Source organism: Saccopteryx leptura, chromosome 3 (genome assembly GCF_036850995.1).
Source record: "Saccopteryx leptura isolate mSacLep1 chromosome 3, mSacLep1_pri_phased_curated, whole genome shotgun sequence".
Lineage (NCBI taxonomy): Eukaryota > Metazoa > Chordata > Mammalia > Chiroptera > Emballonuridae > Saccopteryx > Saccopteryx leptura.
The window spans coordinates 226,884,339-226,895,680 of record NC_089505.1 but is presented as its reverse complement, the minus strand read 5'-3'; the positions used below and the strand labels follow the sequence as shown (position 1 = coordinate 226,895,680).

Here is an 11,342-nt window from a genome sequence, read left to right as displayed (position 1 = left end):
TAGGAAAGAGACATTTTATTTGCATAATGAGGAAAGAAGGGATCTAAAGGGCTGGAGGACTTGGGGTCAATAAGGCACAACAAACATAACAGACTCAGCAATCCCTCTTCTGGGTATCTACCCGAAAACTTGAAGCATTTATTTGCAAAGATATATGCATCCCCATATGTTCGCTGCAGCATTATTATTATTATTATTATAATTATTATTATTACATTATCATCATCATTTTTTAGCAGTGAGAGGGACAGAGACAGAGACGAAGAGAGGGACAGATAGGGACAGACAGACTGGAAGAAAGAGAGATGAGAAGCATCAATTCTTTGTTGCGGCACCTTAGTTGTACATTGATTGCTTTCTCACCTGTGCCTTGACTGGGGGGCTCCAGCAGACGGAGTGACCCCTTGCTTAAGACAGCAACCTTGGGCTTCAAGCAAGCGACCTTTGGGCTCAAGCCAGAGACCATGGGGTCATGTCTGTAATCCCATACTCAAGCCAGCAACCCTGCGCTCAAGCTGGTGAGCCCGCGCTCAAGCTAGCAACCTCGGGCTTTCAAACCTGGGTCCTTTGCAACCAAGTTTGACGCTGTATCTACTGTGCCATTGCCTGGTCAGGCTCACTGCAGCATTATTTATGGTGGCCAAGACATGGAGACAACCAAAGTGTTCTTCAATAGATTGATAAAGAAGATGTGGTACATATATATTATGGAATACTACTCAGCCATAAGAAAAGATGAAGTACTGCCTGCCATTTGCCACAACATGGGTAGACCACGAGAATATCAGGCTAAGCAAAATAAGTTAGACAGGAAAAGCTAAGAACCATACATGGGATATAAAACTGAAACTCATAGACACACACAACAGTATAGTGGTTACCAGAAGGAAGGAGGTGGGAGGCTGTCAAGGGTAAAGGATCAACCACATGGTGATGGAAGATGATCCGACTCTGGGTGGTCGGCCCACGTTGTATATTCAGATGATATATCATAGAAATGTACACTTGAAACTTGTATGACCCTATTGGTCAGTGTCTCTCCAGTAAATTTAATTAAAAAACCCATAACTGATACAACTAATCAGCACAAAATCAACGAGAACAGCTAACAAGAGTGCTGGGGCCAGGGCCACAGGGACCGATGAAACCCACAATCATTGGAAGAGACTTTCAGAGAGGCAGAAGGCTGTGGGGAATTTTTTCAACTTTCATAATAAAAAAAATAGTCATAAAATAGGCCACCAAAGTATAGCAATTCACCGCAGTGACCTTAACAAAAGAGCCAGACAAAGGCACAAACATGGAATGAGGTCCTCAGAGGGGAGGGGACTGCGAAGCTTGCAGACAGGGGTAGAAGACATGTCAGAATAAAGCAGATGTGGTGAAATAGGAAAAGAGAAGCTCTCCGCCTGCCAAAGATATAAAAACAATACCTCCAAGAAACTAATACCAACGAAAAGAAAACTGTTCAAATAATCAAATATATACAATTAGGATTATAAATCCAGGCAAAGGGGTTCAGGAGGACATTATGTGAAAAAAGACAGAAAGCACCCTAGTTGCCTCAGACTCTGCTCTGGAACAGTGGTGGATAAGGGATCTGAGGCTTCACCTTCTAGACATTAACAACTGGGTGATCTTTGCCAAGAACACGAGGGAAGGACCAGCTGCCCAGTGTAATCCCCTCCAAATTTACCAGCCAACGATTCGTGATTATTTTACTCAGAAACAGTCTAGATATCTAGAATGCAGAAGAAATCAGATGACTAAAGAACAAAAGCTGGTTCTGAAAAGAGAGAGAAAATATTCTGACAATTATAATGGAGTAATCTGAAGTTAGGTTAACATTCAGGAAAACCACTCCTGATTCTCTCTTTCATTCATCCTCCCATTTATTCATTTATCTGGTCAACAATTATTTATCAAGAACTTCCTTATCAAGGGCAAGACAGTGTGCTAGTTGTTATTACAAAATACCAAAAACACAGCTGATGTCTGACAAAATATAAATAGACAAATGTACCAATAACAAAGAAATGCCATACCAGAAGCTACAGAAGTGAAGAATAGAAGTTCTAGAGCCACACCTGGATTCAAATTCTAGTCTTAACACCAAAAGATGGGTGCTCTAACCTCTCTCAGCCTCACAATGCTCACTTGCAGAAGAGCATCCATGTGGCAAATGGGGGTGAGGATTAAATGAGATTATGACCATGAAAGATATTCACAACAAAGCCCAATGCACAGTAGTGTTCCACAAATGTCACTTGTTTTTTTTTCTTTTTATTTATTCATTTTAGAGAGGAGAGAGAGAGAGACAGGGGGGAGGAGCTGGAAGCATCAACTCCCATATGTGCCTTGACCAGGCAAGCCCAGGGTTTCGAACCGGCGACCTCAGCATTTCCAGGTCGACGCTTTATCCACTGCGCCACCACAGGTCAGAAATGTCACTTGTGATGAGTGCTGCTGTTGCCTAAGACACATGAGTTGCTGTTGAAATAAAAAAAAAAAAGGTAATTCTGACCAAAAGTACAAGGAAGGGCTTCATGATCCCAAGCCCAAATAAATGATCAAGAATGAATTCCATCAATGAGTCAGCCAGCTCTTGTAAATGCTCAGCAAGGGATCTGCAGGACAGTGGCAGCAGGCATCCCACGTGTCCATTCTAGCAAAGCCCTCAGTTCTCCTCACGGAAGCCAGCCAGCCTAGCTCCAATATCACTAGCATCATGAAGACTGGAAACGGCAGACGTCAGGGAAAAGGAGGAGATAATAATAGCTCAGTATCAACCTCGTCTGTCTCAGAGGGAACCACAGCAGCAGGGACACGCGGCTCTCTAAAACAAATGAGCTGTACTCATCGGAAGAACCTGAGATGGCTAAACTCAGCCTGTCTTTCACTTGTAAACCTCTCAGCCCTGCTGTCTCTACTCAAAACCCCATCCCACACTGCCACTGCAGCTCTGCTCTAGAGAACCTTGATTTTATTTTTCTGGAAACAAACAGGGTTGTTTGCTGGTATTTTGCAAAACCAGGTTCTTTATTTTAGAAAAATAAATGTGGATTCCCTAAGTCTGGAAAAGCTTAATACCACAGTCTCCATAATTCCATGAACCACATTACCACATTCAAAGACATGAGAAGTCCTGCAGTATTTTGGGTTAACTCAGTGCACCCCAAATTAATTTGACCACTGTGGGATATACTGTTAGTTGACCAGCCAAAAGTCATTTCCAACCCCATTCTTTTTTAAAATTGAATTTACTGGGGTCCCAACTCCATTCTTGAAATGATGAGAAAAACCAGATTTCCCAACCTCCCTTGTAGCCATGGCTGGCTGTATAATGCAGCCCTGCCCAATGAAAGGTAAGGGGAAATCTGCTAAGGGATTTCTGGGGAAGTTATTTTCTCTTCCTATTTTTTTTTTTTAATTAATGTGAGAGAGAAAGGAAGGGATAGAGAGAAGGAGGAGAGAGATGAGAAGCATTAACTTGTAGTTATGTCACTTTAGTTGTTCATTGACTGCTTCTCATACGTGCCTTTTCTGGGGGGCTCCAGCAGAGCCACTGACCTTTTGCTCAAGCCAGTGAGTGACCTTGGGCTTTAAGTCAGCGACCTTTGGGCTCAAGGCAGTGACCCTGGGATCATGTCAATGATCCTGCGCTCAAGTTGGCGACCTCAGGGTTTCGAACTTGAGACCTCAGCATCCGAGGTCAATGCTCTATCCATTGTGCTATCACAGGTCAGCTTTCCTCTTCCTGATAAGCAGGAGAAAGGCTCGACCCTGCTCTTGGCCTTCTGCCTTTGAGTGACGTAGCTGCCATCTTGTGACAAGGAGACTAACTGAGACATCCACTCAGAGCCCTGATATCACTGGGTCACTGGAATAGTGACAGAACCCATTTACTTCTAACTACTTGTAAATGATTTTCATCAATTCTAAGATGTATGTTTCTCAACTCTGAAACGGGGGTAGGCCTTACAATTGCTGCTGCCTTGACATCTCTGTCACACTGCCCACACACCCCACACACGAATGCACTTGGTTGTTATTTCCCCTGCTGTGACCGAACCACTGAAACCCCTGAGTGTTCAATAAACAGACCAATTAAGAATCACTTGAAGAAGGAATATGAGTCCAGGTTGTCTAACTTTTCACCGATGCCTTCTGGTAAGATAAAGAAAGTGGCAGCATCTAAACTGGCAGAGTGGCCATTAGCGGCAGTACTGAAATTCCCAAGACAATAGCTTTGTGTCGCCATGCTCTGGGATGTAGGGAGAGTGATGCAGTGTGGTCATGACCGGCCACCAATGAGCTGGGTTGAACCTGGTTCAGAAGAGTCAGATTGTGAAAGCAAAGAAGTGAGGTTAAGAAACCCTCAACCAATTTACTGTATTTATATGTTCCTTTCAATGTATATGCAAAAGTGACACATAAAAAAACCTATGTCTAAATAAGTCTAAGAGTCTTTTCAATAAGTAGAAGTAAAAAAAAATTTTTTTATAATAAAAACCTGAATGGGTTTTTTTTTTTTTTTTTTTTTTTTTTGTATTTTTCTGAAGCTGGAAACGGGGAGAGACAGTCAGACAGACTCCCGCATGCGCCCGACTGGGATCCACTTGGCACGCCCACCAGGGGCGATGCTCTGCCCCTCTGGGGTGTCGCTCTGTCACGACCAGAGCCACTCTAGCGCCTGGGGCAGAGGCCAAGGAGCCATCCCCAGCGCCCGGGCCATCTTTGCTCCAATGGAGCCTTGGCTGCGGGAGGGGAAGAGAGAGACAGAGAGGAAGGAGAGGGTGAGGGGTGGAGAAGCAAATGGGCGCTTCTCCTGTGTGCCCTGACCGGGAATCGAACCTGGGACTTCTGCACGCCAGGCCAACGCTCTACCACTGAGCCAACCGGCCAGGGCCTGAATGTTTTTTTTTAAAGCCAATCACTTTATTTTTATTTATTCATTCATTTTAGAGAAGAGAGAGAGAGAGAGAGAGAGAGAAAGAGAGAGAGAGAGAGAGCAGGAAGCATCAACTCCCATATGTACCTTACCCAGGCAAGCCCAGGGTTTCGAACCAGTGACCTCAGCGTTCCAGGTCAATGCTTGATCCACTGTGCCACCACAGGTATAGGCCAGTAGAAGTAAAAATTTCAAGTTAAAAAGCTTTATGTCCTAATTTAACTGCACTATTTTCTTTCTTAGTGGTACAGAAGATAATGATGTGTCTTAGGAGACATAGCACTTTAGTCAATGCAATATGGCTACACATCTCGGAGATGCTTTCTCCAACCATCTCAGCTGCCTGTCCTGTGCTCTCAGCGCGGTCTGTACTTCCTTGTTTTACTCCATGCAATTATATCCAACTATTTGCCTTCTTTGTTTGTTTGCCTTCCCCTCTGGATTGTTTATTTGCTATTGCAGCCCTGGCATCTACCACTCTACCTGATACACCTTAGGAGTCAAGGAATTGAAAAAATGAACATATGGCCATGTATTGAGCAAGCTTCTGAGTAAAATATGGCAGCAGGATCTCCCCACCCCAACTCAATGCCTCAGCCAGGGTCCCAGACCCAAAGGAGCATCCTACTGAACGGGGAGTCGGGCTTTGTCCACAAGGAATATATCAAAGATGCCCGAGGCCCTGGCCGGTTGGCTCAGCGGTGGAGCATCGGCCTGGCGTGCGGGGGACCCGGGTTCGATTCCCGGCCAGGGCACATAGGAGAAGCGCCCATTTGCTTCTCCACCCCCCCCTCCTTCCTCTCTGTCTCTCTCTTCCCCTCCCACTGGGAGGGGAAGAGAGGCTCCATTGGAGCGGAGATGGCCCGGGCGCTGGGGATGGCTCCTTGGCCTCTGCCCCAGGCGCTAGAGTGGCTCTGGTTGCGGCAGAGCGACGCCCCGGAGGGGCAGAGCATCGCCCCCTGGTGGGCAGAGCTTCGCCCCTGGTGGGCGTGCCGGGTGGATCCCGGTCGGGTGCATGCGGGAGTCTGTCTGACTGTCTCTCCCCGTTTCCAGCTTTGGAAAAATTAAGAAAAAAAAAAAAAAAAAAGATGCCCGAGGACAGAGGAGCATCTGAGAGGAAAGGCATCGGGGAAGACTGCAGTTGATCTGGGCTTGGAAGACTTGGGGTGGGGGAGGGTGAACACGGGAACCAGGTGGAAAGAGAAGTCTGTCTCTGAGTAGCTGTCACCACTCAGCGCTGCCACTTCATTCCACCCCAGATGAGGTCTTTGAAGTTTTGTCTGCTAAGGAGATGAGGATCCAAGTTATAGTGTGTTAACAGCCAGATGAAGGGGTTAGGGCGGTGCCTGCTGAAAGGTTATAGGGTTTCTTTTAAAAGAACCATGTCAGTGGAGGGCAGGAAGGGGAATGAGGCTTACCCTGCGTGGACTGTGCTCTTCTGTACTTTTGGAATTTCGTACCGTAAACATGTATTAACCATTGAGAAGTCACTACAATTTCTTTTTTACCAACACTCACAGCGCTCTCCCAAGATCACCCTGAGGACCCCATTTTGTAAATACAGAGGTTGCATGATGCTCAGAAATGCCATCTAGACAAAAAAATGAAAAGACATGGAACTATTTAAAAATAAAAACAAAATAAAAAAACAGCTGAGAAGGAAAAAGTGGTCTCTCCAGAAACTGTGACGTATCTGCCCTCCTGAGAGCCTCCCTTCAATTCTGCTTCTGGGGCCTTGACAAACTACTGTATTTCCCCATGTATAACACGCTCCCATGTATAAGAGGCACCTTAATTTTGGGGCCCAAAATTTGAAAAAAAAAAGTATTGGCCCTGGCTGGTTGGCTCAGCGGTGGAGCGTCGGCCTGGCGTGTGGGGGACCCGGGTTCGATTCCTGGCCAGGGCACATGGGAGAGGCGCCCATTTGCTTCTCCACCCCCCCCTCCTTCCTCTCTGTCTCTCTCTTCCCCTCCTGCAGCCGAGGCTCCATTGGAGCAGGGATGGCCCGGGCGCTGGGGATGGCTTCTTGGTCGCTGCCCCAGGCGCTGGAGTGGCTCTGGTCACAGCAGAGCGACGCCCGGGGGGGGGGCAGAGCATCGCCCCCTGGTGGGCAGAGCGTGGCCCCTGGTGGGCGTGCCGGGTGGATCCCGGTCGGGCGCATGCAGGAGTCTGTCTGACTGTCTCTCCCCGTTTCCAGCTTCAGAGGAAGAAAAAGAGAAAGAAAAAAAAATGTATTACATATAGTTATTGAACTCAAGTTTTATTTACCATAAAATTCATACAACTCCTCATCACTGTCAAAACTCTCATCCATTAGCTTGTCCTCATCTGTGTCTGATGACGAATCACTGTCTTCATATATTGCCTCTTCCTCAGTTCCATCTATGGCATTTGAAATGCCACAAGCACAGTATAAGACGCACCCAGTTTTTATACCCCAAATTTTTTGAAAATGGGTGCATCTTATATATGGGGAAATACGGTAAACTCTGATGATAGTGAAAAAGTTCTTGTGTTTGTGTGTGCATGAGAGCACGAGCATGTGTGTGTTTGTGCTTTTTAATGTCTTGTATCAGTTTCCTCCATTTAGAATGAGCCACAGGAAAAGCTAATACTTTTGGGGTTACTTCATGAACTAAGGTCAGCCTTTTTGAGTAACATCTGGGCTCCTGACCCTGCACCTGTCACAGCAAAGTCAGCAATGTCCTAGCGTCCTTCCCTGGAAGAACCCCACACAGCCCAGCATCATGGGCCAGCATCCTCAGCTGCCCATGAAAACGAATCTCCTATTTATATCATTGGACTCTTGAGCTCTTTGCTCCCCAGTGTCATAAGCATTGTCTACCCAGCTGTGTTGAGACTGCTTGTTGACATGTCGTTTGCTCCAACAGACCCAACTTGCTGTTTCCTGGGCACAACAACACAATGCAGCCCCGTGCTCTCTCAGCCGTGATCCATGGAACCGCGGAATTCCACAGAAGTATCTTGGGAGCAAAGGCAATGATGTTCCTGGTTATTTTAATCTTTCTTTCCTAGATAAAACTCTTAGAAAATTGAACTTCAAGAGGTAAACTGTGTCACTAAGTTTTCTACTGATCTGAGATTCTTATTTCTAAATCTTCCCCCAGTTTGTAAGAAATAAGAAAGTCATGTAGCCGACACACAGCAAATTCTGTATGTTGTGATGTTTGCTTCGTCATGGAGAGCGTTGTGTTGAGGGAAACCCCAGACCTCTAATAGCCTGGTATTCCAAGTAAAACAGTTTGCCACCCATGGAATGTCTGCTTGACGGCCCATGGAGCCCGGATTCAACCCAGCAGTTAGGCGTGGTTGCAAGCTCACGACGAGGTCTCTTTTCCAAAGGGATATACCATGCCACAGGGAATGATGCGGCAGAGACAAATTTTAGCCCATCTCACCTCATATGTATCTAATATCCGCAAAGGATGCCAAGGAGAATAAAGACAAACGGTTTTAGGGCGGCAGGCAATTGACAGCAAAGCCATCGGCACAGCCACATTTCCCACAAGTAATTCAAAGAGTTAGCACTTCCTTCTGCGTCCCCACGGTGCAGCCACCTCACGACAGAGTCACTGCCATAGCTCCCCATAGCAGTGCCAGGCAGCCCCCTCCCAACATGCTGGGGGGAAAAGGGGCCTAGTTTGTGACATAAAATCGGATTAACACACAAAAGAGAAAGAGAGAGAATTTCTCTCCACAATAGCATTAATCCTCAAACTGAATTCATTTTCCAGGCATCAAAGAAAGAAAGGAAGAAGAACATAACCATAAGTTAGGTGCTGCCAAATTAATACACTAAGGGGCTCTGCAAGGACGGTGAAGTGGGAGCTGCTCTGGAGTTAACACACATGCACACACACAGGTGCCAGCGGGACAGGCACCTGGCTCTGATGCAGACCATGCGCTAGTGGGCTGAGGAGGCTGCTGGCCTCTTTATCCCACTGGATCAGTTTGGAGTTAGTCACACCTCTCAACGGGGTTACCTGCCCTTCTCTGAGGTCCAAAGAGAAGATAAAATGAAAGAGTCGAGCCACCTGATAAAGGGGGAAAAAAATGCTATGGGCACCAAGCCTACAAAACAGGGTTGAAGGGAGCCGTGCGGCCCTTGCCTCCTATACTCACTCACACATTTCCCCATTCACTCATTCACTCATTCACTGCCTCATTCATTCACTCCCTCAGCAACACTGATGCTGTCAGAGCTCTGTGTGAAGCCCTGCAGAGGAACAAATATGCACATAGAACATGCTACAATTCCTGCTCCCAAGGAACTCACCGTCTAGCTGGGGCATTAAGACATAAAAGCGCACAAGGCAGCAAATGACAAAGATAGCAAAGTGTGTGAGAGAAATGCATGGAAGTGAGAGACTCTACTATTGGCTGAAACACCCCAGGGGAGGCCTCGTACAAGAGCCCTCACCAGAGCGAGGCCAGGACTGCATCATCAGAAAGATGGGAAGGAGACTGTGGCTGGTGAGTGGTTTGGGCCAACATGTGAGTGGAAAACCTGAGGTGCTCTGGGGAAACTGGGACAGAACCCATCTGAGCAGGTGTTCTGGTGCCAGTGATGATGAGACAAGCCTGGAGAACGTGCCCTGGGGCTGCCGACATGTGAACTTTGACGGGAGTGCCGCGGAGGGTTTTAAGCAGTGAGCACTGGGGAGAAAGCGGGCTTCAGAATAAGGTGACTGTCCTGGGTGCACTGTGCAGCACACTCTGAGACTGGCCTGGTGTTTGCTCTCCCCTCCCTCGGGCGCAGCCGGCACACAGACGGACGTCTGCAGTAAAGACCATCCCTAGCCTCCCTTCTGGGAAGTGCCCTTAATGGGAGACGAAATGCAAAAAAAACATTAACCATCAGGGAAGGCTGGGTTGGTGCTTCTAGTTTGGAACAGGCTGAGCCTGAGGTGCCAAAGGCGGCTGCTGAGCTAAGCAGCAGGCCGGGTGGCAAGGCGGGACTGTGCTGAGTAACCACGGGGCACAGATGAGTCCCGTCGGTGAACTGGATCAGGGCCCGGTCTTCTGAGGCAGGCCAGCTCCCAGGTGGCGGGATTTCAGGGTTAGGAAGGGCTCTCCACACGCAGTGGCCGTCCCAGCCCTGCATATAGAAGTCCACCACTGAGATGAACTGTCTCAGCTGCAGGCTTCACCTGTCCCCTGCTTCCCTTTGGGTGAAGGCCCTGAGGGGAGGCTACTGTGCTAGCAGATCTCTCTTCCTCCCACAGCAGGTGACACAGAGAGCCTGTTGTTGGAAAGGGACAGTGAGAGGAAAGAAAGGACGAAGGGGGGGCACCCACACAACAGATTGGCTCAGCCATTTGTGAAAAGTGGAGATATGGTTATAGATGCATTTACAAATGTGCCCACATTATCTAAGTGATAAAGAAATTATTTCATTGTGATCTATACTCCTTCATAGGTCGGTGCCACCTCTGCATTTCATGCTGCCCAGCCTTGCGTCAAGGCAAAGAGGGGGCCTGCGGGGCAGCGCTGCTGGAGGCTCTGACTCTGGATGTACCCTCCTGACTCCCAGAGGTGTTTGACACAAAGTGGTCCGAAGAGCGGGCAGCCAACTTACACCATCCCAGGCTACGGCTGACTAAGTTCTCAGTGGCAGAGCTCATCTCCCAGGCACTCAGCCACAACCCTCGGGGTCTGGTGGTGTAATCCAAGTCTAAAGTGGCCAGAGGCTGCCAGTCCAGCGTGGGTGGAGGGCGTGGGGCCTAGGGTTGCTCAGAGTGACACGTGGGATGCAGGACTGGGACCTGGAAAGTCTCTGTCTGACCCCAGCGGGGCTGTGGGGCCTTAGGCCAGCCACTCTGCATCCGGGCCTCAGCGTCCGCCCCTGTGAAGCAAGGCGTTGTGGAAGATGGCATCTGAAGTTCATGCCTATGCTAGGACCCATGGTTTGATAGTCCTCCTCTCCTAGGGCAGGAGAGTGGCTTGCCCAGGGAGACAGCACAGGCAGGGCGGACTGGGACAAGAGAGCCGAGATCCACGCAGATGGGGAAACTCGGCCTCTTCCAGGACAGTTTGAACTGCAAATACCCACCCAATGGCACACTGGACTCATTTCTTTTATTCTGTCCAAAAGTGAACGGAAGACAGTGATCAGCTTCAGAGATCAAACCAACGTGAGTACAGTAACAGGTAACCTTTATTACTCATTTGGTATAAACTCTGTGTCCTGTGAAGTCTTTACATGCATCGTCTCGTAACCATTTGGTGGGAGGCACTCTTATCACGCCCATTTTGCAGGTGAAGAAGCAGAGGCTCACAGAGGTGCATCAGCAAGAGGGGAGCTGGGATTTCAACCCCAGTCTGCTTATCTACAAAGCCACTCGACATGAGGTATCATGCTACTGGGCAG

The 11,342-nt window shown here is 48.0% G+C and overlaps 1 protein-coding gene across 13 annotated transcripts in view; it reads right to left on the bottom strand.

The window, feature by feature from the left end:
- The window catches only part of REEP1 (receptor accessory protein 1), a 125,397-nt gene that overhangs the window by 19,085 nt on the left and 94,970 nt on the right, over positions 1 to 11,342 (bottom strand). For 10 of the 13 annotated variants that reach the window (XR_010750355.1, XR_010750354.1, XM_066377766.1 and 7 more), the window contains one exon: positions 8,854 to 9,006. The exons of 2 other annotated variants lie outside the window; for them this stretch is intronic. Coding sequence is in view for 9 of the 11 variants with exons in the window: in XM_066377766.1 (XP_066233863.1) it covers positions 8,854 to 9,006 (153 nt within the window). In the remaining 2 variants the exon portion in view is untranslated. The remainder of the gene's footprint in view (positions 1 to 8,853; positions 9,007 to 11,342) is intronic. One more of the 13 variants, XM_066377767.1, reaches the window with a different exon arrangement.